The sequence below is a fragment of the Trichosurus vulpecula genome, chromosome 9, assembly GCF_011100635.1.
Source record: "Trichosurus vulpecula isolate mTriVul1 chromosome 9, mTriVul1.pri, whole genome shotgun sequence".
In the NCBI taxonomy this organism is placed as follows: Eukaryota; Metazoa; Chordata; class Mammalia; order Diprotodontia; family Phalangeridae; genus Trichosurus; species Trichosurus vulpecula.
Genome location: NC_050581.1, coordinates 204,356,209 through 204,384,115, shown reverse-complemented (window position 1 = coordinate 204,384,115; position 27,907 = coordinate 204,356,209). Strand labels below are relative to the sequence as shown.

The 27,907-nt window shown below is 53.4% G+C and overlaps 1 protein-coding gene across 1 annotated transcript; it reads right to left on the bottom strand.

The window, feature by feature from the left end:
* Positions 1–2,060: 2,060 nt before the first annotated feature.
* Positions 2,061–22,875, bottom strand: GHRHR (growth hormone releasing hormone receptor). The gene is made up of 14 exons (XM_036739697.1): positions 22,708–22,875; positions 16,304–16,396; positions 15,890–15,992; positions 15,000–15,107; positions 14,410–14,507; positions 13,062–13,159; positions 11,935–12,070; positions 10,425–10,578; positions 9,609–9,669; positions 9,054–9,123; positions 8,622–8,713; positions 4,914–5,043; positions 3,412–3,453; positions 2,061–2,189 (listed from the first exon to the last, which is right to left on the bottom strand). Exons 1-14 carry the CDS (start codon positions 22,873–22,875, stop codon positions 2,061–2,063), a joined length of 1,482 nt encoding a protein of 493 aa, XP_036595592.1.
* Positions 22,876–27,907: the final 5,032 nt, after the last annotated feature.

Below are 27,907 nucleotides of genomic sequence, written 5' to 3'. Positions count from 1 at the left end.
AGGTGAGTACCTCCCTCTGCCGCCTACTCTCTAGCACCAACATGTGTCTCCACTTATTGTTCTCTGTCGCCCCCAGCTGGTGAGTCCTGGCACTGCTCCTGGGGAAGTTAAGACTGACACTTTCTCACCCACAACAGAGATTCTGCCTTTGGCTCTCAGACTCAGGACCACCTGCTAACTAGTCGGGTGACAAACAAATCACTTAACCCTCTAAGTCAATCAGCCAAACTGATCAACCAGCCTTTATTAAGTGCCTTGTTCAGTCGTGTCCAACTCTTCTTGACCCCATTTGGGGTTTTCTTGGCAAAGATTCTGGAGTGGCTTGCCATTTACTTCCTTCTCCAGCTCATTTTACAGATGGGGAAACTGAGGCAAACAGAGTAAGTGACTTGCCCTGGGTCTCACAGCTATTGAGTATCTGAGACCAGATTTGAACTCAGGAAGGTCAGTTTTCTATCCACCATGCCACCGAGCTGCCATATTAAGTGCCTACCATGTGCCAAAAATCTGTGGGCATCTAGGTGGCACAGTGGATAGAGTGCGAGGCCTGGAGTCAGAAAGACTCTTCTTCCAAATGGGGTCCCGAAGGGTCAGATATAACTGAACCAAGTCAACAGTAACGCTCATTGATTGAGAAATGGATGTGTGCTTCCAACGATCCAGAGCTGTTTCCTCAGATAGACACCCTTCCTTTGGATGCCAAATCTCGCGGTGGGTGTGACCCAGGGAACACCACGCTCTCTGGAGAGTCAACATTGTCAATAGCTCAAGGAGCAATGCAGACAGGCATGGAGGGCACCAGGAGCTTGCAGCATCTTTCCAATGATGAAATGGAGACCAGGAAAGGAGGTGGGATGGCCAGGCATGCAGCGAGGGTAAGGGCTGAGTGATGGGCATCCTCTGAGCTGGGCCCATGCCCAAGGAATAGCTCAAGGCCTAGACCAATGCTGCCAGCACACTGGATCCATCCTCAATGGTGGATTTGTAGGAGGGCACAGAGGAGAGCCTGGCAGGATGCTGGAGCATTTGTAGGTGATGGAGACAGTCCTTACATGCATGCTATCAGGGATCCATTGAGATAGCTAATTTGCTTTTAACTTAAATGTTTATTAAGTATTTCTTCTGTGCTAAGCACTAGGGATACAAAAGCCAAGGCCAAGGAGGTCCTGCCCTCAGGGTGCTTACGTTTTATTGGGATGGGGCAGGAAGGAGGAGGGAAATATCTGTCTGTACAATGTCATCTAGTCATTTCAAAAGGGGGAGCTAATCCACAGGAGTGGGGATCAGGAAAGGCCTCATGGAGGGCGTGGAGGGAGAGCATGTCAGGAATGGGGGAGATGGGGAAAAGCTGGCAGACCAGGGGGACTGGCATGGATGAGGCACGAGGTGGGTCAGTGTACCAGAAAACAGTCAAGGGGGGTGGGAGGAGGACTATAGGTTATTACCATGATGACTATTGTGACTCCTGTGTATGCCCTCTCCCCCACCCTCAGCCTGTCTCTGTGGGCTGCTCTGCTGAGCAGTAGACAGAGACCCTGCCCTCAGGAAGCTGCTGTCTGCCCAAAGGTTCCACATCCCAGGACAACCTTAAGGCTGGAGCTCTCCTGGGTGAGGCAGTGTGTGACTTGGAGCTGGCTTAAGAGCCATGCCCTGGGGCTGGGCCCTAGAGTCCAGGCCTTGCGGTTCAGAGGAGGGAATGATCTGCCCTGCCTAGAGGTATCAGGCAGGCTTCCTGGTAGAGGGGGTGCAAGCTGGACAAGAAAGCTGGAGGGGAGAAGGAAAGAGCTGTTTCAAACTGTTGTGGGGATTGGAAGGAGCATTGTCCTTCCTACCCCCAGAAGGCACCTTCCAGCCCTACCCTTCTCCTCTGAGCTCTTCCACTTTATGTGAGCACATGACTAGGCATATGGTGGGGGGTGGGGGGGGCAGAGAGAGAAGGGAAGCAGGAAAGGATGGGGTATCAGGAAGGACATTGAAATGGGTGATGGGACCTCTCCTGAGGCTGGTTTGGTGAAGCTGGGTGTGTTTGGCTGGAGGCTCTCAGCTGGCTGGAGGAGGGTTTAGCACATCGACGTTGGCACCCTCATAGCCGAGCCATAGGCCATCCTCCACCTGGCCGGCCTCGGCCTCCACGTCAGCCCAAGGCCATGGTCATGAGTGTGCCACCTCCTACTCAGCTCAGCTCGGACCTTGAGGAGAGCAGAAGAGGACAGTGTCAGGCTCCAGCCATTGGCCTCCCTGCCCCCTTGGGGAGTGGATTCCCCAGACACACCAGGCTAGGCTCTGCCACCCCCAGATTGGGCCCCCTGCCCCGGGGCTGCCTGCAGATTCATCCCTCCCTCAGTTCCCTCCCCCTCCATGTCTTATCTCAGGGTCCCCCTCAGCGGCTCCGGCCCACACTCAGGCTCTCTCTTACATAGCCCCTCAACCTGGCTCCCTCCCAGAGGCAGGCTCCCTTGGACAGTGGCCTCTCTGACCAGCAGAGGGCAGCCTCCTCTCAGGAAATGGGCTCCTGGGGTGGCCCTCAGTGGCCCCTCTTTTGGTCCACCCCAAGTAGTGTCTGATTTTTCCCCTCTCATTTTGCTTTGCTTCTTTCTCATTCCCTCTCTCCCTTTCTCCAGCCATCCCTTCTCTGATGTCACATCTTCCTGCCCTCTTCCCCCCCACCCCCCGGAATTTGGATTCAGGGGGCCTGGTTTCGAATCCCAGCTGTGCCTTGTACCAGGTCCTTCACCAGCCTGGTCCTCCACTTCCTTCTCTATAAAGTGAGGGTTTGAGACTCTGAGTCCTCCGAGGTTCCTGCCAGCAGCCTCAGAGGCCTGGAGTCAGGAAGACCCGAGTTCAAATCCACCCTCAGACACTTCCTAGCGATATGGCCCTGGACAAGTCACTACTTGACCTCTGTCTGTCTCAGCTTCCTCAACTGCAAAGTCGGGGTGATAATTACACCCAGAGCGGGGATCAAATGAGATAATAATTGTGACGTGTTAGCACAGTGCCCAGCACACAGCAGGCACTTAATAAATGCTCGTCCCTTCCCTCCCCTTTCAAGCTCTCAGTCTAGGAGCCCATGGTCAGGATGGGGCTCCTGGTCCCTTCAAAGGTTTGGGCCCTGGATGGATAGAGGCCACACATCTGATGACACTCGACCCTCATCCACCATCCCCACCCCCGGGACCCTAAACCAAAGCATCTTCAGGGAGACCCAAAGGACCAGACAGGCATTGTGCGCCAATGATGGACTTCACCAAGGAGGCACAGCCATGTACCTGCTAACCTCACTGGCCCCCTCTCTGAGCCCCGGTGCCCAGGCCCTGGGGAGTGAGAGGGAAGGAATAGTCCTGGGGTGGGGCAGCAGTCGGGGTAGGGAAGTAGACATGCCCAGAGATGCCCAGGGTGGCGCAACCTCACCTCTTGGTTAAGAAAGCAGTAAAGAACAGCTACAATGAAGCCCTGCAAGAATGAAAAGGGTGTCTGGCGGTAACTCTTCAGCTTTGGCATTCAAGACTCTTCCCATCTGGCCCCAGACCTCTGCCTCATTGTGCTCTTTTGGCCCCTTCCAGAGCAGCCTCTCCCAGACAATTGCTCCTCACCTCCTGGCCTGACCCCTCTCCTCTGCCTCACCAAATCCTCCAAAGGGAATTACCCCCCACTCCCCACTCTCTCTTGGCCCTGTCTTCTGAACCTCGAATGGATTAACAGAGCTCAGAGCCAGCAGAGGTGTCCAAGGGCTCTCGTCCAACCCACACTTGATCAGAAACCCTGTGACACCATGCTCATTCAGCCTCTGCTTGGAGACCTCCAGGGACAGGGAGCTCACCACATACCCAGGCAACCTGTCCCACTAGGGGGCAGCTCTTGTGGCTAGGAGGTTTTTTCTTGATGTGATTCTGAAGAAAGATCTGGTGTTCTCTGATTGTTCTGGGCACAGGAGTCTTGCTTTCCTGGAGAGACTCTGAACTCCCTGAGGTTTGTTGGTTGAGCCATTGATTGCTTGTAGATGGCATAGCAGGGTTCTGAAGGGTTCTGCCCCCTTCTCCCTATCCCTCACTGGGGGCTGGGATGAATGTGCCTGGGACTGACTGCAGCCTGCCAGGTCTAAGGGCCCTTCCTCATGTATGTTGGGGGCAGAAGGATGGGGAAAGGGCTGCGGGAGGGGTGAAGAGGGGGGTGGAGGACAGTCACTGATAGAAACGCCCAGTCAATCCAATAAGTAAGAAGTAAGTGCCACATGTGCTCAGGTCTACAGGAAGAAAGTGGAGGGGCTTGGGGGTGGGCTCCTCATGACCTCTGAGGAGCTCACCACCTTGTTGGGCAGATGTGGCCTCCACACCAGAGAGCCCTCTGATCCACCTTCCTAGCAATGGAGGCAGCCACTCTGGATCGATTGTTCCTAGAGCCACAACTAAGGCAGGGTGGATGGGAATTTGCCTCAGGGCACTGAAATGTCAGCACTTGAACTTTTCAGTGTCAGAATCAGTAAGCACAGCACCTGAGCAGAAAAAGTAGCCCCAGTAGGAAGCTACCAGAGAGTGAGCTCCCCCACCCTGGGCCTATCCCTCCCTCCACAAACTGCCTCGGGCATCCACGTGGTTAGTTATGGCCGCATTTGTCCCCGTGGTGACCAGATGAACGCTCTATCAATGATGAGTAGTGACAAGGTCAGAACGTAGGTCAGGCCAACCTTCCAGCATCACAGCTCAGTCAATAGTCTGTGCCCGGCTCCCCTGGGCGGCGGTCTCATCCCTGACCTTGGCCTCAACAGCTTCTACACTAACCACTGGACTAACCAGCACTGATGCCACTCCATCTCAGCAGGCATGGCTTATCAACCTGAGCCTGTGGACCACTGGAGGCCAAGCACCCATGGGCAGTGAGGGTGTCCTGGACCCTCCCCGCATCTGGTCCCTCACCTGGAAGGATCCAAATCCCAGCTCGAGGCAGAGGCGGGGGCCCATGCCAGCACTGTCTGGGAGGAAGTTGAAGATGATGTAGTGAGCTCCAAACAGTGGGATAAGGAGCAAAGTGGACTTGGAGAGCCGGCTGGAAGAGAGAAAGGGGATGGGGAGAGTCTCTTAAGAAGGGTGTGGTGGGCTCCCTCACTGATCTCACCAATGCCCAGCACAGAGTCGTGAGCCAGGCTCTGGGCCACGTAGCCCTGGGTTCCGGGTCCTGCCTCAGACACGTCCTGGCTCTGTGATACGGGAGGAAGGCTGCAGTCTCAGGGCTGGGGGAGTCAGGCAGGCTTGCGGGGAGTCAGGGGTCTGGGTTGGCCGAGAAGGGATCTGGCCAGGAGCAGGGAGGGCACTCAAGCCGAGGGATCCTGTTGTGAAGCTCTGGCTAGAAGTCATGTAAGGTGGAGGTGGGGGGCATATGCTGGGGTCAGTGAGGATACCAAGCCAGCTGTGGGGGAGGGCAGGTCAAGATCCCCCTGCCAACTGCCCCCCATCCCACCCCCATCATCTCTCCTCCAGCCCCTTGGCATATGTCAGACATCCCACAGACATCTCAGAGTCAAAACACAAAAGGTTAGAGCTGGAAAGGACCTAAGAGATCATCAGGAGCACAGGGGGAACACAAGGCACAAAGTGGGAAAGAGACTGGGAGGTAACTCAGAAAGTTGGTGGCAAGAGTAGTGCCCGGGCTCCTGATGCCCAGTCCCACAACATGCAACATGCCCAAGTGACTGAGCTGGAAGACAGAGCCCTCAGTCCCGTCCCCTCCAACCCCACTGCCTCCAGCATGGGCACTCAGAACCACGGCCCCCCAGGGCGAAGCACTCTCAGGAACTGCCCTTCCATACACCCTCCAGTCTGGGACAAGAGAAGGGGAGCCGCTCCTTTTGGGATGGCCCTCATTGGTGGAGATGACATCTGGCCCAAAGTGCCCTTCTAGTATGCCCAGGACCCCAGAGCTGATCCCCCCCCTTCACAAGGCAGCCCTTCAAGTATCCAAATCCAGCCCGAGGGTCTTCACTTTTCCAGGCATCCATGCTCAAACCCTTCCATGAACTCTCACATGCCCTCCCCTTTCTGGCTCCCTCCTCTGGACATCCTCCAACTGACCAAGGCTCTTCCTAAACCATAGGGACGAGAGCTGCCCTCAAAGCTGCCAGGAGCTCTGCCAAGGACCCCACCATATTACTGGAGCATCTGGCCCTCCCAATACTGCCCAAGATCACCCTAGCTTCTCTGGCACCCACATCGATCGCCCAGTTCAGACTGGGCTTGTAGTCCACTCAGACCCCACCCCCAATCTTTTTCAGACAAATCTCTAACCCCATCTTGTACTTGCAAAGGTGATTTTTTGGAAGCTGCCTTCCCCACAAGCGCAAGACTTTACATTAATCCTATGGAATTCCATCTTAGTAAGTTCAGCCCAATGCTCCAGCCTCTGGAGGCCTTTTGGGCCCCTCACTCTGTCATTCAGTACATTAGCTACCCCCTGCTCCCAGCTCTGGGCCATCCACAAACTGGATTTGCCCAAGTCTAGGCAGTTCCTAAGGCTTCTGGAGGGCACTGTGACAAGAAGTCAGGAAGGCCTGCGTCCCAATCTGCCCTCAGACCCGTACTAGCTGAATGACCCTGAGCCTGCCTCAGTTTCTTCATTTACCTTCCGGGGGGTTGTCGGGAGGACAGACTAAGATAGAATAAGATCATTTCTGTAAAATGCTTCACAAACCTTAAAGTGGGTATAAATTCCAGCCATTATTCTTGGCTTCTCCCAGAATTCTCCCAGAATCCTGGCATCAGTCCCCCCCCCAGGATCTTGGGGTCTGCCAGGACCCCTTCTCAAATATCCATGGCAGAGTTCATCAGGCCTCTGCTTAAGTAGCCCCAGGGCTGAGGAGCTCACTACCTGCCTGGCTGCCCACCACAATCTGTGTGAGCTTAGGCAAATTCCTTCCCCTGTAACTGGCAGGAAAACTCTCCTTACATTGAGCAGGATGGGCCCCTCTGAAACATCCACTTCTGGCCTCCAGGGCCAAGAAAAACAAGCCTAATCTCTCTTCCACACCGCGGTGCTTCAAATATTCGCAGCCCGGTATCAGGTCGGCTCTTCCACAAATCTTCAATACGGCCTCTCGAGCCGGCCCTTCTGGTCAGTCATGGCCCTTCGCTCATCCGGAGCCCAGTGCGAGGCACAGAGGAGACAAGGCGAGGCTCCCGTCTGCAGGGCCCGAGAACAGCCTGAGACCTGACACTCAAGGAGGTTTGAAAAGTGCTCCCTGAAACGCTCACAACCGCCTGGTGAAGCAGGTGTTACGGTCCCATTTTGTAGATGGGAAGACTGTTTCCCAGAGGATGAGTGACTTGCCCAGTGACAGATGCTGGAGACAGGTCTGCCCTCCCTCCAAGGCCAGCGCCTTTCCAGCCTTGTCGGCCAGCTCAGGAGAGGCGCCAGCCGGGCGCTCAGATTTACTCTGATGGTAGCACAGCCATGTCCAGGTCCGTGGGCGGAGGCCTCAGGCCATGGCCACTGTCCCAGAGAACCAGTGGCACCTCACCCATTCCGTAAGTCAATGCTGATTTGTTGAAGCCAGGCCAAGGCTTTCTCTATTACATCTCATCTTACCCAGGGTCCTGTGTTGGGGAGGGGGAGGCTGGGAGGCTTCGGGCTTCTGCAGCCTCCGAGAGAGGCTCCTGTTACTTCCAGGAATGACCAACAGGTCTCTGACCATCCGTTGGTGGAGGAGTCGTCACCCCACGAGCCTCCCAGCCTCCCGCCTTCCTCACCACCCCATGAGACTCCCAGCCTCCAGCCTCCCTCATCACCCCACGAGCCTCCCAGCCTCCAGCCTCCCTCATCACCCCAGGAACCTCCCAGCCTCCAGCCTTCCTCACCACCCCATGAGACTCCCAGCCTCCAGCCTCCCTCATCACCCCATGAGACTCCCAGCCTCCAGCCTCCCTCATCACCCCACGAGCCCCAGATCTCCTCGCTTCCATGATCCCTCCTTATGAGATGAGCTTCAATACTGCTTCCTACCTCCCAGCCTCCAGCCTCCAGCCTCCCCGGGAGTGGTCCCAGCCCTAATCTCTCCTCTATGTCCACGTCCACGCCAGGGATAACCACCCCCACTCCCTTGCCCTTTCCCTAGGTCCCAGAATAATCCCTGGCACCTGCTTTGTAAAGACTAGCAGCTAGCTCTTTTGGTTGGCAGAGCAGCTCTAACTACACCCATAAGGAAGCGGACAGAGCGCCAGATCCGGAGTCGGGAAGACCTAGGTTCAAATTTAGCCACAGACACTTACTAGCTGCGTGACCCTGAGCCACTTCACCTCTACCTGCCTCACCTTCCCCCACTGTGAAATGGGCATAATACCAGCACCTCCCTCCCAGGGTTGTTGTGAGGATCGAATGAGCTCCTATCTGCAAAGCCCTCTGCGCGGTGCCATATAACGGTCAGCTCTTCTCATTGGATCACCCGTTCAGCAGAGCTGCCCCTTGGGCCGCCCCGTCTCTTCCAGGCGGTCTCTCCTGCGCTCTCCCCATACAAGCCCCTCCCCTTCAGCTCCACTACAGGCCACCCCTCCCGGAGCCCGGAGCCGCTCGCTTCCCCAGGGCAGCCCCGCCCGCCCTGCCCCGCCCCGCCCCCCCCCCCCCCCCCCCCGGCCCACCGGTACCGGGCGTGGTTCTGGAAATTGTTCCGGCTCGGATCCAACTTCTTGAGCAAGATGCGGATGATATTGACAAAGAGGCCGAAGGTGATCTGGTGCCAGAGACAAGAGGGGTGGGGTGAGCGGGGCGCCCTGGGCGCAGAGAGGAGGGCGGATCCCACAGGCCTAAGGATAGAGGCGCCTGAATGGACCTGCGGCGCAGGCAAGGACTGACCCAGGAAGACCGCAGCCCCGTCGGACAGGGGCTCTAACTGGCGCATTTTTACAGAAGAGGAGCCGAGGCTCAGAGTGGGGACTTTGCTTCCCGAGGATCACCCAGAAGGGAATCGGGGATACGCTAGGGCTGCGGGTGCTGGGTTCGGATGTTTTCATCTCCCTCTGGGGCACTGGCTGGCGGCTGCCACCAGGGAGGTTCCAAGAGGGTGGCCTCACCCCGACAGAAAGGACGATAGGCCCTTTGATGATCCACCAGTAGGGGGAGCCTTCATTCATGTCCCAGCACCTGCAATGAGACAAAGATGGGGGTGGCCAACTGGGGGCACAGCCCCAGGGGATGCCCAGAAGGGGCCGCCGGGTGATGCCTGCTTGGAGCCCCCGCCCCTACCCACGCACCCTCTGCCCCCCACCGTGCAAAAAAGCCCCACCCATACTGGGGGGAGGGGGTCTTCTCTCCGCGGACCCCCCCAGAAGGGCTCCCTCCTCCCAGCTTCGCCTCTGGAGGTGTGACCTTGGCCAAGTCATGCGCCCTGTCCACCTCGGTTTCCACATCTAGACAAGGGACTAGACGATTCCTGGACTATGCCATTTCCCTCCAGTGGAATGGAAGCTTCTGGAGGGCAAGGGTTGTTTCTTTTCTGGCGTTGTTAGCTTACAAAGGGCCTGGTACACAGAGGGCTTAATCGAGGCTTGTTCAGTCAAAGGCCCTCGGAGTGGGCAGCCTCGAGCTTTCCTAGCCTGTGATGGAGAGGGGCTCAGGAAAGGACTCACACTCTGTCTTCAAAAGCCAACTTGAAGAAGATCCAGACCAGGATGAAAAACATGGGAAACCCTGGGGATGAGACAAGCTGTGTTGAGCCCACCCAGAGCAGCCTCCTCACCCCAGCTGCCAGCAACTGCTGCCCCTTGTTTGGGGTGTGAGGCCAGGCAAGAAGCCAAGGTACAGGCGTGAGGGTGGCAGGGGCCTGAGCCCCACGCTGGACCATCCTCACTGCCTCCTCTCATTTTCCCCACCATAGCTCCAGACTGACTCTTAATCCTGGGCAAAGATGGCCTCTGATCCTCAGCCACAGACTGACTCCTAACCCTGGCCATGCACTAAACCTAACCATGGCCGTGGACTAACCCCAAACCCTGGCCATGTACTAACCGTAACCATGGCCATGGACTGACCCCCTAACTCTGGCCGCAGACTGACACCTAACCCTGGCCATGTACTAACCTTAACCATGGCCATGGACTGACCCCAAACCATGGCCATGGACTGACCCAACTATGTCCATGGACTGACCCCGTAACCCTGGCCACAGACTGACCCCCTAACCCTGGCCATGTACTAACCCTAACTATGGCCAGGGACTGACCCCAACCATGGCCATGGACTGATGCCCTAACTTTGGCCACAAACTGACCCCTAACCTTGGCCATGTATTAATCCTAACCTTGCCCATGTACTGGCCTCTTAGCCCTAGCCACAGACTGACCCTAACCTTGACCAGAGGCTGAGCCCCAACCCCAGATGCAGACTATTCCCTAATTCCAGTCTGCAGACTGGCCCCCAGGCCCTGCTTTCCCCACAAGACTTACCCCAGCCACCAAGAACAAGCCACCAGAAGTATCTGGTTCCATTGGGGAAAGCTGTGGCCAGTAGACACGTCAGGTAGATGGCCTCGACCAGGAGCCAGGTGAAATTGGTCATGGAGGCATAGTAGGAGAAGGCCACGGAGAGCTTGCAGCCAGTCTTTGGGCAGGAAAGACAGACAAGAGGGAAGGTGGAGGCAAGACCCCACTATTTTCCTGTCCTCTCTTTGCCCTCACCACTGGCCTTGACCCTCTAGAGGGTCAGCTCCCAGAGGCAGGATCTGGCCCCAAGTGTTTTTGTGCCCATAGCCCCAGGAACACAAGGAGATGGCTCCCAGGCCAGGTCAGGTCAGGCAGAAAAGAGGCTCAGAGGCTGTGGCCAGCTGAGTGGGCAGGGAGCAATGTACTCCAGAAGGATCCAAGGAAGCCAGGCCTTGGCGAGGAGCTCCATGGAAGGGGGCAGTGCTGGCAGGGACCAGCATGACCGGGTTCTCTGGAGGCAGTGGGGCAGAGGCTGGCCCAGGGCAGAGGCCCAGCCAGATGAGAACATGGTTGTGCAGCCCAGGCCCACAGGGCTCTCATGGCTCAGGCTGGGACATGTCAGCATAGAATTGCTCTGTCCCAGACTTTGGTAGTCCTGTGCTCTGCCCTCAGCTCCATTTTTGCCTGTTTGATGAAAAGCCTCCCTGGCAAGGTCAGAGGGAGGAATGTCTAGGGAGCCCGAGGCCAGTCTGGGTTGAGAGGCAATGGCAGAGCCAGGAGAGTGGGCTGCAGTCCATCTTGCCAACCCCCTTCCTGGCAGCGAGCTCCCCTGGGCATCGCTGGGTGCTGCCAGCCCCTTCCTGGTTCTGTTTCCCTGGTGCCTGGGCTGAGCAATCCTGCTAAACTCCACCTTGGATGTTGCCCAAAGCAGAGTAACCTTCACTTCTCCTGCTGCTGCATCTGCCCCTAGTTTGCCTGATCCTCCTTTCCTTTGCCCTCCTCCACCAAGGGCTGCTGCTTCCTACCATTCAGAGGGCATGAATGTGCCTGTGCACACCCTAACACTGACTCCCTCTGCTGCTTGGAGGCAGTCATGGTGCTTCTTTAGACCTCAGTTTTTCTATCTGTAAAATGGGGATGATCATAGCTGCCTTGTCTACATCTCCCAGCTGTCCTAGGATTCCAAGGAAAATTGTATAAACTCTGTGTGTTGTTGAGATCATTACTTCTCAATACTCAGATGTGGAGTGCCTTTCCTCCTCCCCTCCATCAGTCTCCCATCTCCCTTCCTCACCACGAGCTAGCTTTGAGGTTCATCAAAGTTCTCTATTCAATACATCACTGGGGTCTTGTGAGATTGGCATGAGAGGTCTGATTGGCCCCATTTCAAGGATGAAGAAACCAAGGCTCAGGGACCAGGCCCATCTCCGGACTCCATTCATTATGTGCCCATTAGGGCAGCCTTCCTCCTTGACCCAGCATGGCGGATAGAGGCAGGGAGGCAGGGAGGCTGCTGCCAGGGCCCAGCACTCACCGTGGAGAAGGTGCAGTGGTCAATCTCATCCTCTCCTTGGAAAACGATGGCATCCTTCAGGAAGACAGCCACAGCTTTGAGGATGAATGTGCAGAACAGCTGGACGTGGATGTAATTTCTGGGGCATCGAAGCCTCCTGGGCACCAGAACCACGGCATCAGAATCCGCCCCGGCATGGAGGCAGGAATGTGGACAACACATGTTTGGACAATGGCGAGACTGGTTAAGGTTGAGAGGACACTGGGTGGGTGGGGAGAACAGATTGGAGATGGGAGGTGACTGGATTATGGCTGGAATGGAAGCCCATGGAGGGGAGGCACTGTACCAAGCACCTTGTGAATAGAAGGCTTTGGATAAACAAATATTTGCAGGATTAGATTGGATTGACTTTGAAGATCCATCTATGGCCATTCCACTTAATCTCGTGGGTGATAGGAAGCCACTGAAGATGATTGACCAGTTATGGGACAGGGTCATGCTTGTACTTTAAGAAGCTTACTCTGGACGTTGGAAGCTGGATTGAAGGGGAAGAGGCTAGATGCCAGGGCACCAGTTGGTAGGCTGTTCCAACATTCTTGGAGGGAGGGGAAGAGTGGAGGCCATAGGAATGGAGAGGAGAGGATGGATCTAAAAGATGTGGGGTTGGGTTAAGGTTGGGATGGATGGGCCCACAGGCCACTCAAAGAGTGGCGATAATGGAGGTGATCACTGGAGATCCCTGGTAACCATTGGTGATCACTAATGATCACTGGCAACCATTGTTAACCACTAAGATGATCACTGGTGACCACTTATGATCACTGATGACTGTTGGGGATTACTGGTAGCCATTGGTGACCACTGATGATCACTAGAGATCACTGGTGACTGTTGGTGACCACTGGTGATCACTGGGGATCACTAGAGATCACTGGTGACCGTTGGTGACCACTGGTGACCACTAGGGATCACTAGAAATCACTGGTGACCATTGGTGACCACTGATGATGACTGGTGGCCACTGATGATCACTAGAGATCACTGGTGACTGTTGGTGACCACTGATGACCACTGATGATGACTGGTGGCCATTGCTAATCACTGATGACCACTGGGGATCACGGGTGATGGTGGAGATAACGAGATACCTGATCATCATTAGGATGATGATGGCCACGAGGAGGGAAGCAAGTGAGACACTGTATCCTACTGTATAAACGATCTTGACTGTGGAGAAGTAGGATTTCTGGAGAGGAAAGAGGAGTATTAGCCAGCAGACAGGGCTCTTCTAGGCTCCTCAGGACACACAGCAGGGTCTGATGTTAAGCAGTCCCAGGACACAAACATTAAAATTTCCATACTATGGAGATGAAGCTGTGATTGTTCACACAAATTTTCCACACCATGCTTTTTCACTTTTCAAAATCGTTTCCTGCCAGCTGCCTTTAATCCCCAGATCCAGGCATGCCAGCGAGGGCTGTCTTACATTGGCTGCTTGGAAGAGAGTGGAAAGGGAATGGGGGTAGGGCAAGAACAGGGCCAGGGATGGAAAATCAAACCTCAGAGCCCAAATGAAGTCCCTGCCCCATGAGAGCCTTCAGAACTGAAGAGGAAGTGTGAGGACAGCAGGCTTGGAGGGTCACATCTCACTAAGAGAACATGCCTCCTGCCCCTTGTGGCTGGGCAGCTTATTACTCTTCCTCCAGCTACTCAGGACCCTGACCTCACTCCACCCTCCCCGGAGCCTTGGAGCACAGGGGCCAATAACACTATCCCATTTTACAGGTAGGGAAGCTGAAGCCTGAGCCAATAAGTGGTAGGCCAGTGAGAAGCCAGAATGCTGTTATAAAGAGGAGCTGAAGTCCCAGTCAAAATATCTGGGTTCTCGTTCCAGCTCTGCCACTGACTGATCATGTGTTCTTAAATGAGTCAATTAACCCCTGTGGGTCTCAGTTTCCCCATTTTAAAATAGTACCATATAGGGGCAGCTAGGTGGTGCAGTGAGTAGAGCACCGGCCCTGGAGTCAGGAAGACCTGAGTTCAAATCTGGCCTCAGACACTCGACACACTTACTAGCTGTGTGACCTTGGGCAAGTCACTTAACCCCAATTGCCCTGCCTTCCCCCCTGAAAAAAAAATACAAAAAAACATAAAAAAATAGTACCATATGCCCTCCCTGCTCTGTGGGGGTGGGTGGGGTTGGCTCAGGGGTCAGGCCTTGTACAAATGTGAAGCACCATTAGGGACTAGAGCCCAGGCCTCCTGCCTCTCAGTTGGGTGGGCTTTGGCTACACCACCCTGAACCCACCAAATCATCACCATCAACCCCCCACCCACTGTCCCAGTCACTACTATTCTCATTCCTTTCGAAGGCAGTCCTGGGAGTAGAAGGAGGGGGTGTAAGAGAGAGGGAGGTGGCACTGTAGGCCTCACCATGCTCCCCCTCCCTCATCCCTGGGCTTCCCCCTCCCCCTCACCATCCTGGGAGTAGCCCACCTCCTCAGCCAGAGATTCCAGCTCCACTGGACAGGCTTCAATATATGGTGGGGAGGGGTCCGACCATCCCATGCCCGTGCAGTCTCTCCTCACTGTTCCTGGAAGGGGAAGAGATGATAGAGAAGGGGGATGGGAGCATCAGTCTCCAAGAGTGCCTACGGACATTGTAGGGGACCCCAACATTTCCCTAATGACGGGAATGAAACTGAAGGATGTGAGTCCATAGGAAAAGGTACCAGGGAGGACCTTGAGGGAGGACCCTGTGCTTATGGCCTTGCCTCAATGGCAGTCTCCTGAGCTCTCTGCCCTCTGGGCCACTGAACTGGCTGCTACTGCAACTCCATCCTTTCCTGAATATGGGAAGATCTGGGGCAACTTGGGCAACAGAACCATTGGCCAGCTGCGTCTTGCCTTGCCCTGTGCTGAGTATTTATAAGAGCTCTGTTCTGCATCCTCTTCCTCCAAGCGAGGTCAGTAGATGCCAGGGGATGAGCAGGAGATGATGCCTGCCCCAGGGCTTTGGGCCCTCCTTCCTCCCAAGGTTCGTTATCTGCCCTCCCTCTGTCTGCTATCCTACAGAACTGCCTCACCTGGCTTGGGGCTGAAGAGAGAGAAGAAGTCTGGGCAGGGCAGGGTGACAGATGCCCCAGCACCCATAGCTGGCCAGCAAAGTAGACCATCCCATTCTCTCTGGCAGCCTAGACAGGAACAAAGCAAGCAGCCTTGTCATGGGTGTGAGGAGAGTCCGAGATCTGAGGGATGGGGAGGGAATGAGGGAAACAGCCCAGGTATACTGGTTGGTGGTGGTTACTCCCTCTGTTGGCAGGAGCTGTTCATGGTGTAGGGAGAACAGTAAGCCTCCAAATGGGAATGGGCTAGGTGCTAACTGGCCCCAGAAGCACCTTCTATCTTAGTTGGGAAGGCCAGAAGGGCTTAGAAAGGCAGCTGAGTGGTCAGAGTGGGAAAGTGGTTTGCCTACCTCAACATGCTTATACCAGAGGCTTTGTTTGTCTTTCATTATCAATTGGAGGGGAAGAAGTTAGGATGGAAGGGAGAAAAGGCATATTTTTGCTGATTAAAAATAGACATAGATAGATAGATATATTAGACAGATGGATAGATAGATAGATAGATAGATAGATAGATAGAGATAGATAGAGATAGATGGATGGATGGATAGATAGATGGATGGATGGATGGATAGATAGATAGATAGATAGATATAGATATAGATAGATAGATGGATGGATAGATGGATGGATGGATAGATAGATAGATAGATAGATAGATAGATAGATAGATAGATAGATAGATGGATGGATAGATAGATAGAATTTTAAAGAAGAAAAGAAAATGAATCAAGACGTGTTTCTCCCTGGGCAGGGCAAGGTCCCTGATCTCCCAGAGCCCACTGTGGCCTAGCAGCCTAGACCATCCCAGGCTTCTTGGTGGCCAAGACAAGAGAAGGAGCTCTGGATACCTGCAGTCCCATTGGATGACTCCTCTTCTCTTGGCAAACATGCCAACTCATCCTTTTTCAGCTCTTGGAGGAGATCACATTCTGGGTGCACAAGCCCCAACACCTGTGGGTAAAGATACTCAAAAGTGTCAGAAGGGCCCAGAATACCATTCCCCATCCTGGAGAATGGGCCCAGTTTCCTTTGCTCTAGGGCAAGAGGCTGCTGCCTGACTTTTGGGGGCTGGGCAGAGCAGTTGCCCTCTCTCTGATGGGGCTGGTCAGGCTGTTGGGCATCCTCCCAGAGCTGAGCAGGCAGCAGAAACAAAGGCTAAGGTCTCTGCCCTCAGGGAATTTGTAGTCCAAAGGAGATGACCTAACAGAACAGGCATGTACACAAGATTAAGAAGTTGCCCCACTAGCACATGCACACAGAACCATTCCCAGAGGACCCAGGACACAGTCACGGAAAATACTCAGAGTCAGGAGAAGGAGAGTATTGTTTGAGGAACAGAAAGGAGGCCAGGATTGCTGAATCTCAGAGTATGTGGGTGGGGGCAGCATAGGATAATGGGTTTTTTTAAGATGGTGAAGGCATGGGCCTGTCCATAAGCAGCCAATAGACAGGGCAAAATTGAAGATAAGTGAGAGAGTGGGGGTGCCAGAAGTGGCAATCTGTTGGGGAAGATTGAATGCAATGGTATCACTTGTGCTTGAAGAGGCAAAGAGAAGGGTGACCTCTTCATGTGAGGCAGCAATGAAGGTGGAGGTAGTGGCAGAAGGCATCTCAGTGATGTGGAAATGAAGATGAGGGGAGGGGAAGGAACCCAAAGAAGCATTTGGTTTTTTCAGTGAAATATAAAACAAAGGTCTCAGCTGAGAGTTGGAGTGAGGGGAAGAGGAAGCCATTGAAGGTTGGAGGGTGGATGAAAGGATTTGGGAAAATAGTTGTGGTGAGTGAGATAGTTGGGGAGGTGCAGAAGGATTGCCTTGCCTGTGGAGGAGGGTACCACTCCTCTCACTCTCTCTCTTCATCGCAAAATCTTTGACATGGTCTCCCACTCTCTCCTCCTTTCCCCAAGTCTCTGAAACAGAGATGACCCTTCTCTTTGCCAAGGCCAACCTCTCTAAATGTGTTCTCGATCAAATTCCTCCTGTCTTTTCCAAAAGATTGCATTCTTAATCATCCCCTCCTACTTTTCTTGAATATTCAATTTCTCCTCTGGTTCTTTCCCTACTGTCTTCAGACATGCCTAAGTCTCCTCTGTTCTTAAAAAAATCTAACTAGGACACTACCATTCTGTCAAGCTATTGTCCTATATCCCTTCTCCTTTTCTAGACAAAAGTCCTTGATAGAGCTGTGTATACTACCAGCCTCTACTTCCTCTTGTCTCACTCCTCAACCCTTTGCAATCTGGCTTCTGACCTCATAACTCAATGAAAATGACTCTTTTCAAAGTTAATAATGATATCTTAATTGCCAAGTCCAATGGCCTCATCTCCATTCTCATTCTTCTTGACCTTTGATGCTGGTGGATCACTCTCTCTCGGATTTACGTAACTCTTCTCTTTCCTGACTGACCCCCTGCCATCTGACCTCTCTTTCTTAGACTCCTTTGTTGGCTCATTCACCATCTCATATCCCCTAATTGTGAGTGTTCCCTGAAGTTCTGTCCTGGGTCTTCTCTTCTCCTATAGTCTCTCTTGGTAACCTTGCTGGCTTCCATGGTAGTTCCAACTATCAACACTATTCAAATGATTCTGAGTTCTATAGATCCAGCCCCAGTCTTACCCCTGAGCTCTAGTCCCACACACTAATGGCCTATTGGGCAATTTGAACTTGATATTCCTGAGACATCTTGAATTCAACATGTTTAAAGCTGAACTTATTATTTTCCCCCTAAATCTTCTCTCTGTCCTCTGTCCAAGGCAACCCCATCCTTCCAGTCTCTTGGGTTTATGATCTTAGAATTATCTTGGACTCTTCACCCTGCATGTCCAATCACTTGCCAAATCTTGCCCTTTTGACCTGTATAACATGTTGCTCATCCAATCTCTTCTGTCCTCTTGTACAGCAAAGACTTTAGTTCAGGCCTCATTACTTTTCCACTACATCATTGTAATGGCCTCCTAATCAGCCTCACATCTCTTCCCATTCCAGTCTTTTCTAAAAATTGCCTCCTTAAGCACAGATTGACCATGTGACACCCCTACTCAAGCAACTACAGGACCTCCCGATAGGCTATGGGCTAATATATAAGCTTCTCAGTTTAGCCTTATGCAACCTTGCCCCAACCTATCGTTCTAGTCTCATTGGATGTTATTCCCCCTCCCACACTCCAGAATCCAGGCAGAGGCCTTTTTCCACACAATACTCCAGCTCCCTTCTCTGTCAATCGGCCCTGGACATTCATTCCCACATCTGGAATGCACTCCTTCCTTGCTTCCGCCTAATGGTCTCCCTTCTCCGTTATGCTGCACCTCAGACACTGGAAGGTGCATGGTGATTCTTCCTTTCCTGATCCCCTAACCATTGGCTGCCCTTCTCTTCTCAAATCATCTTATGCTGAACTACAAATACATCTGCAACTATTCAACTTTATATGTGTTCTGTATATATTTTTATGCGTGCAAACTTCTCCACCCCATTAAGATGTAAGATCTTTGGAAGTAGGGATTGTTTCATTCATGGCATTTGCATCCCTAGCATAGTGGCCAATGTCCAGCGCATAGTAGGTATTTAATAAATGTTTGTTGAGTGATTGCTTGAAACTCTGGTCCACTGATCCCAGGGCCAATGCTCATGGAGGCTACCTTGATACTGCCAATGGGATTGGTGATTAAGCAAACACCAGAGAGGGGAAAGGGCAGTCCTCCCCTAGGTGAAGGGACAGGGGCTGACTAGCGAGCTGGGTTTTCTTTGCGGCACTAACAGCCAAAGGCTGACAAAGGCAGGAAGACAGCTGCTGGGGCAGAAAGTCAGGTAGGAATGCTAGTAAAGGTTCTGGAGTTACAGTTCAGGGGTGTCAAGGGAGCTGACCATTTACTTTGTCCACCCATTTCCACAACGCTTCAATCTTCTGACCACTGGTGGTGCATCCCCTTCTCCTACTCCCCACGTCACCTTTTGCCCTTTGCTGAATGTCCCCTTATTGACCCTGAGCCAGGTCCAAGGTGCCCTTCCTTAGGCTCAGGCAGCAGACAGGATGAGTTTCTGCTTACTCAGACCTTGAAACTTTCCCTAGTCCTAAGTTTTTCCTGATACCCCAGATTCTGGACATGGCTTTTAGACTCAAAGCTTACATGATATAAATAATTCAGACTTTGAGGAGAGGAAGGTCTGGGAACAGAGTGATGAGTGTCAGTGGGAGAGATGCCCTGACCATTTTGTCAGCCCACCAACTTAATTTTTGACACCATGTTGGAGCTGTCCAAGTGCTGACATGAGTCAACCTGAGAAGGCTCCCTGGAGAAGTCAGTGTCTGCCTTCTACACTTATTTAAGATTTTCACAGGGCCACGAGATGGCGCCATAGTGCACAGAGAACCTGGTCTAAAGTAAGGACGATTCATCTACCTAGGTTCAAATCTCAACTCAGAAATTTACTAGCTGTGTGACCCTAGGCAAGTCGCTTACCCCTGTTTGCCTCAGTTTCCTCATCTGTGAAATGGGTCGGAGAAAGAAATGGCAAACCCCACCAGTATCTTTGCTAAGAAACCTCCAAATGGGGTCACAGAGAGTCAGACAGACACTGCCGAACAACAGCAATCTTCAGCCCTTCTCCCTCCCTGCCCCCTCCTTTCCCCTTCCCTCCCCACCTTCCCTCCTCCCCTCCCCTCCGCTCCCCCCTCCTCCCCTCCCCCCCTCCTCCCCTCCCCTCAGCTCCCCTCCCCCTCCCCTCCCTCTCCTCTCCTCCCCTCCCCTCCCCCCTCCTCCCCTCCCCTCCCCCCTCCTCCCCTCTCCTCTCCTCTCCTCCCCTCCCCCTCCCCTCCCCTCTCCTCTCCTCTCCTCCCCTCATCTCCCCTCCCCCTCCCCTCCCCTCCCCTCCCTTCCCTTTCCCTCCCCACCTTCCCTCCTCCCCTCCCCTCCCCTCTCCTCTCCTTTCCTCTCCTCTCCCCTCCTCCCCTCTCCTCTCCTCTCCCCTCCTCCCCTCTCCTCTCCTCTCCTCTCCCCTCCTCCCCTCTCCTCTCCTCCCCTCTCTTCTCCTCCCTTCTCCTCCCTTCTCCTCTCCTCCCCTCTCCTCTCCTCCCCTCTCCTCTCCTCTCCTCTCCTCTCCTCTCCTCTCCTTCCTCCCTTCTCCTCTCCTCTCCCCACCTTCCCTCCTCTCCCCTCCCCTCCTCTCCCCTCCTCTCCTCTCCTCCCCTCTCCTCTCCTCCCCTCTCCTCTCCTCTCCCCACCTTCCCTCCTCTCCTCTCCTCTCCTCTCCTCTCCTCTCCTCACCTTCCCTCCTCTCCTCTCCTCCTCTCCTCCCCTCCTTCCCTCCTCTCCTCTCCTCCCCTCTCCTCTCCTCCCCTCTCCTCTCCTCTCCTCTCCTCTAAAGCATTTTCTATGCCTGACACCAGTGATTATTAATATTCGTCACAGCCTAGGCCCAGATACTAGTGCTTTGGCAGAGAGGGTGGGAGGGCCATTAACATACTCTTTCAGTTCAGTTCTCAGAGAAGGAAAAAAACAAGGTGATTTCAGCCCACAGAGCAGGTGACCTTCTCTGTCCCCACATTCCCTACCACAGGTGCCACCCTGCCTGCTAGTTTCCATCTCCAAAGCATGAATAATAAAAATCATCTCATCTGGGAACTGGAATTGTAGAGAGGGCAGCCTACCACTAAGCTTCATCCATGCAGACACCATGGTAAAGACCAGGGGACACAGCTGCTGGGGAGCAGAGCAGAATGGAGAGCTAGGATGGCACAGTAGAGCCCATGGACAGGCCTGGGGCACCAAAAGGAAGTGGGTTCTGGATGGCCATGTAGCTCCTTGTCGTTCCAACAAGTGCTTTCTGCCCCAGCTTGGCTGCTTTTCCTGAATACTTCTGCCTTTATTCATGCTTTGTTCCTATGACACCCCCCTGAAATGCCACCTCCACTTCTCCCTCATTATCTAATCCCTAGCCATACTTTAAGGCTCTGCTCCAGGTCTGCTTCCCCAGGAAGCCCTCCCTGACTACCCCAGCTCCACCCCCACCACCCACCTTCCACTGCAAGGTCATAGGTTGTGAACTGGAAAGTACCTCTGGGGATGTTAAGTCCAAACCCTTCATTGCACAGGTGAGATGACTGAGGCCAGGGGAGATGAAGTGCTTTGTCCGAGGGTCCACCCTGATCGACCCCTTCTATTTTGCCACCTATCATACCCCACCTGACAGCCTGATAGCACCATTTGGAATGGGTCTCTGAATGCTTCCCATATGTGGAGCTTGTCTATCCAGACAGACTAGGCATTCTCCTCCCCTAGTAAGGTGCTACTTCTTTGGGGTGGGGGAGGAGGAAGGCAAGGCAATTGAGGTTAAGTGACTTGCCCAAGGTCACATAGCTGGTAAGTGTCAAGTATCTGAGGACAGATGTGAACTCAGGTCTTTCTGACTCCAAGGCCGGTGCTAGCTGCCCCTAAGGTGCCACTTCTTGCCCTTGCCCCTCTCCTCTGTGGTGATTGGCACAAGGCAAGGCCCTGGGAAACAACCTCAACATGCTAGCTCTGTCCCAGACAATCACAGGAACCTCACTTCCATTCCCAAGCTGAATAGATTCAACCCTCCCTCAAGACCAGCCTCCCAGTCCCAGGCCAACACAAGGACCAGCTTCCTGTGGCTCTGTCCTTGGAGCCATACCTGGACAACAAACCTTTGGAGGGATGTGTTGGGGGGGGTGATTCTATTGGATGGGGGGATTCCAAATCCCTAGCCCTTGGGAATCAAAGGAGTAAGAGGCTGGAACTAAATGAGCCTCTTGTTTGTTCCTGCTCCCTCCCCCTTCTCCTATGCTCAGGCCTCCTTCCTGGCCTGCAACCTCAGAGACAGCGCCTCTCCTCCTCTTTCCCCATCCCCAAGCCCCATCCTCTACTTCCCTGATTGGACCGAGCCACCACAGCCCAGCATCCAAAATCAAGGGCAACTCTTTTTCTCCTGACTTGAGGAGTTCTTGGCACCAACTGTTTCAGGTGTTTTCTGAAAACATAGGGAGACACAGAATCCAGCAAGGTCCCATTGGCTCATGAGGCACATTCTACCCAGAGAAGCCTTGGAGACCATCCAGCTTGTTCCCTGGTCCCCACAATCTCTCCTCCTCCCAATGGCGGCTCAGGGTATCATCGGGGGCCCTTGCCCCTGTCCTGGCCCCTGCTCCTGTCCCTGCCCCTACCTCCTGTCTAGGCCTCTGGAACAAGCTCTTCCCCACCCCCACTCTCCAAACCTAGGGTATTTCTCATTTTCTGCAAAAAACTTTTTCTTGCTCTCATTGTGCCAACTGGCCCACCTAGATCTTAGGTTCCTTTTGATTAATGACTGGCTGGAGCCCAAAGCCATCTGACCTGTGCTGGAGGCTGATACCCACGTCCTGTTTTTCCATTAATAATCAACTCTTTGGGATTAGACACAGTCATTTACCTGATATAAACAGAATTGAAGTGTGAGTCGTCTGCCCAGCTGGCACACCTTGAGATGGGGGTCAATGGGCTGCTGGACCCCACCCTAACCCAGGGGTTAACTGCAGAGTGATCAGTACCCAAGGGAGGAAAGGGACTTCCTTCTCTCATGATTTTTGCCTCCTTTTCTAGGGCCCAAAGCACAGTCAGAGGCAGTACCAGGCATACCCAGGAGCTGAGAGACATCAAGGCAGGCTACTTACACCGCCCACAAGACTGAAGGAGCAAAGAATCCAGAGGCCCCAGGGGCAGGCAGGCATGGTCTTCAGCAGGGAAAGTGGGCAGTCACCTCCAGGCTGGGATGCTTCTGTGTCCTGAACATCTGTCCTCTTGGGCTTGCTTGGTACACAGGAAGGCACCTGCATAGTCATGGCGTGCTGATTGGTCCTGAACTGTCACTGACTACATATTCAACAGTGTGTGTGTGTGTGTGTGTGTGTGTGTGTGTGTGTGTGAGAGAGAGAGAGAGAGAGAGAGAGAGAGAGAGAGAGAGTGTGTGTGTGGTAGGGGGATCAGCTTGTTCTTCTGTATGCCTTCTCCTCCCTCCTCCACAATCAGGCAGACCCCCTCCCTCGAGGCTCAGGGGAAGCCCAGGCACTGTCCAACACTGGTCGTAATGAACTGGAGGAAGGCACAACTAGACCAAACTCTTATCCAGTTTAGAGATGTCACAAAGTAGAACCACCAGGCAGCAACGGGGAGGGCTGTGGGGAGAGAGAAGAGAGAGGGAGGGGACAGCAGGGTCTAGATTTGCAACAGGTAAAACTGAGGGGCCAACCCCACAAAGATGAATGTGAATAGTGATAAATGTCAAGTCTTCTAGCTGAGTTAAAAAGCCAACATACAACCCCTGAAACTCAGGCTGAAGCCCTGTGGTCAGAGGGCAAGTCATTTGAACAAGCTCTTGGGATCTGAGCTGCCTTCCAGGTCACTCCCTCCAGTTCCTCGAATTTCTGCTGAAGGCTTGGCCATCTTCCCTACCACTCACTCTCACCCTTGGGGCCATCTTTGATTCTTCCCTCTCTTTCCACTCCCAGTTCCAGCTGGCTGCCAAGTCCCACTGGTTCTACCATCCCAGTATGTTTTCTCTATGTCCCAAATCTTCCTTCATGTGGTTGCTCCCCCCAGTTTAAGCTCCTATCACCCTCTCACCCCAATTATGGCAACATCCTCCTGTTTGGTTTCCTTGCTCCAGTCTCTGCCCACTCCAATCTGCCTAAATCTAGGTGCCTTGGTAAGGCACCCTTCTGCCCACGTCCCTTTTTTGTTCAAAGACTCCCTGGCACCCTTCTGCCCACTTGGAGGCTCACAGCCCTTCCGGTCTCGATAGCCACCGAGAAAGAGAAGAAGCTTTTGTTTGCGCTCACTTCTGGCTCTGCAACCAAGTGAAGGTTCTCTTTCACTGCTCAGTAAGTGGGCCAGAAATAGTCACAGGATTCCTGTGTCTGCTTGGAATAGGGACAGGTCTCCTCTATTACATATCATCAAACACTTCCAAAAGCAAGAGCCCTCCCACATGGGCTGGTTGCAGGCAGAGCTCTCTGCATCGCCTGGAGGACCATGCTCTGGCTGGCCAATGCCCAGCACCAATGGAAAACCCAGCAGATCGAGAAGGACCTTGCCCTGAATCTTACTTCTGGCTGTGTGACCATGGTCCAGCCACTTAGCCTCTCAGAGGTCCAGTTTTCCTTCTCTGTTAAATGGGAACAGTCACAGCTATTGTACCTACTTCTCAGGACCAAGGGGAGAAAAGCCCAGAATTGTTCCACAATGGTGAGGGCGGTGTGATTATCTCAGCACCCGGTGTGAAATCCCCAAGGGCAGGGGCTGTTTGTTTGTTTTATTCCCAGCATCTGGAGGCAAAAACGCTCCTTGGATTTCACGTGAGTCAACAGGGAGAAGTGAATTCTGGTCTCCCTCTGCCTTCAGAAAGCTTTAGCTCCAGGACTAGGGAGGGGATCGGCATTGGCCAACTAAACCTGGTCTTCAGGGAACATGCGGAGAGCAAATGTCCACCTCATTTCATTTAATGAGGGGGCTTAAATGGACTGCCCAAACATCCAATGCCAGCTTCTTGTGGGCAGGGGCTATTCCTTTGTTCTCTGTCTCTCCAGAACCCGGCACTAAGCCAGGTACACAGCAAGGGCTTAATATCTGTTGAAAGGACCTGACCATTACACACCCAAAGATATTTCAACCTGAGTGAATGCCCCTGGAATTCTCTCCCCACCAACTGTCAGGAAGAGACAATCATTAGCTCTACAGGCTTCTGATGATCAGGGCTGCCCCACTCTGGGACTGCCTCTGCTGGCCGGATGATCTTTCAGAGCCTGTCCCAGTGCTTGGCCTGCCCTGGAGATGCGGGCACCTGACCCACCTAGGCCCCCAAGGCAACCTTGTTACTGGTGCCCCCTCCCAGCTCCTGCTCAGTCCTGGCCCCCTATAGCTTGGCTCAGACACTAAGGGATGGGCAGGTTAGCTCAAGCCTCTTTGACCCAGGGAGGTAGAGGAAACAGTGTGGGTGTTGGTGTGGGTGTGTGCAGTGGGGGGTGGCTTTGAGCGGGGGCAGTGCCTCTGGGTACCTGGATCACACCTACCTCCTTAAACTTTAAACTGGGCCTAGACTTTGCCCTCCCAGGCTGTAGTAAGGGCTGGACCCAGGTGCTTGTCTCCCAGGAGACCTGGAGGGCCTCTCCCATGCCCAAAGCCAAGGCTTTAGGATATGTGTTTTCGGGGGCCTGCCAGGCAAGAGCAGGGGTAGGGGCCAGGCCTGGCACATGCCACCTTCCCTACTATACAGAGGAGAAAGCTAGGAGAGGAGAAGCCACTTAGCTAGGCAGTGGCAGAGCTCCCCTTAATGAAGGAATATGGTGTGTTCACATAAACTCTGTTAGAAATAGTCCCAGAGAGCCTCAGAGAGTGCCAATAACCTTTAAAGTGCTTCCCTGCTGCTCACTCCTGTTGGAGTTACATGACCTTTCCACTGAGGTAATGCAAATAATCCTCGTTTTAGAGATGAGATGACTGAGGCTGAGTGGCTGAGGACATCCCATGTCTGAGCCCAGACCCGAGCTCTGATCTCTTTTGGCTGGAGGCACTCAGAGTCGGTGGGGGTGGTGAGTAAGGGCCACCCCCTCCCCTCTGCCAGTGCCTAAGGTCGTCCATTGCCTGGGTAGACAGAGCTAGGAGGGCTCCTGACTCTCAAACTTCATCGCCTCTTTTAACCCTCCCTGTTCTGCCTGAGCTGGAGCGCTTGCGCACGTGCGCGCGCGCGGGCGCGCACACACACACACACACACACACACACAGTGTGAAATACTTGGCTCCTGGCACCTTTAGGACCAAGAATACTCTGACTCCTCTTCCCTCAAGAACCTTCAGATGCTTGCCACAGACCCAGAATCAGGAAGACAGGAGTTCAAATTTGGCTTTGGACACTCGCTGTCTGTGTGACCCTGGGCAAGTCACTTAACCTCTATTAGTCTGTTTTCTCAACTGTAAAGTGGGCATAATAGCACCTCCCTCACAAGTGAGACACTATTTACACACGCTTAGCACAGTGCTCACTCAGCGGTCTATAAATGCTTAGTCCTCCTCCTCCTCCTCCTAACTCCAGGTCCTTGGCTCCTTCCACTGAGCCTCACCCCTCAGAATCCTGATCACTTCCAGCCTTGAGAGTCCTGGTGAGTCTGGGGTCCTACAGGACAAAAGGTCGAGGCAGAGCCTACCAGTGGGGAAGGGGCTGGCAGGGTGGGCACAGAGGGAGGTGAAGAGGAGGGTGGCATGCCTCCTTCCCTTCTGGGTGAGTAAAAATGGATGTCTCAAATGTGTTCGTCACATTCCCCATCAGTAGACTTTGCACCTCCATGGCCCACCTTCGCAGGCCGAGTCCAAGGCTCAACATTCACTCCTCGGGAGCTGCCTTCTGTGTCTGAAGGAATCTGCAGCCTCTGGCTTCAGTAAGAGCATCCCTATGAACAGGGCGGAAGCAGTTATGAAGCGGGCCAACCACAGCAGTCTTTATACTCCCTTCCTCCTCCAGCTGTGACCCAGGATCCCCAGGCCTTGTCCCCACATGGGTTGCCAGCTGCTACCCTGGCCCCTTCCTCCTCCTCTTCCTCCCCTTATATTTCCTTCCCTGGGGAACGGGCTCTCCATGTCCCCACTCCTGACTTTCACCTGATGTGCCAAACTCACAAGTTAATAGGAGAGAATCCCACCCTCTCCTCCCATACATCCCAGGCCTCCTCCTCCTCCTCCTTCTCTTCCTCCTTCTCCTCCTCCTCCTCCTTCTCCTCCTCTTCCTCCTTCTCCTCCTCTTCCTCCTTCTCCTCCTCTTCCTCCTTCTCCTCCTCTTCCTCCTTCTCCTCTTCCTCATTCTCACAGGCAAGGTGGATGTTTTTACAAGGGCTTCCTGGGAGTGGCTCTCACCTGGCTATTTCTGTCCATGGAAGGCTAGAGTGGGAGGGGTCTTTGGGAGGTAATGGGGCCTTCCAGTAATACCCGACAAAGCCAGCTCATCTTTCTGGGTGGAGGCACAGCCGTGGGAATGAAGAAGACTTCATTTCTTCTGACTCTACCCTAAACATTGCTTCAGGCAACAAGCACGTATCAAGGAACAAGCATTGGGACACACACAAAAATGAAACATTCTGTCAGAGAAGCCAGCAGTGGGCACAGATAAACATGCGAAAAGCAGAGTTGAGGCAATTTTAGGATGGGGAAGGAATTAGATGCTAGGGGGAGGGGAGTACTCATGTAGAAGCAGCCCTTGGACTGAGCTCTGAAGGAACAAGAGATTCTTCAGGGTTGAGATGAGGAGGGAAAGGGCACCAGGCATGGAGCATGGCCAGTACAAAGCACAATGGCAAGAGTTCAAGGCTTGTATGTGTATGAGGAACAGGAAGCAGATGAATTGGCTGGACCAGAGGGCACATGAAGGGTAGTGATATGGAGCAAATTTTGATTTGTACAAAGAACATCCACCTCTTTCCGGAATCCTGGTGGAGTTTCACACTGCAAATTTGGCCAGGAATGTGATTCTCCCTATGGTCTCTGACTTGGACCTAATAGACAGGTTGAACCTAGCACCCTGGCAGAAATGAAATGTAGTGAATCCTTTTATCTTACCCTGTGTCTCTTCTCCTTTTAAAAAAGGTGTGGACCCCAAGAGTACCCTCGGCCTCTTAGATGGAATGTGGAATAAGAATGTTAAGAGATAGCTGTGCTCCCTTAAAAAAGGCAACATTCAATCCCTGTATCTCCCCTAGAAAATGGCTGCTGTTGCTCATTGGTAGAGGCACACAGTGGACAAGCAGGTGAGGTTACTGGTCTCAATGGACCAGGGTCAGCTTTCTCCTCATTTCCTTAGAGATAAGGTGAGGAAGAGAATCAAGTGGGACT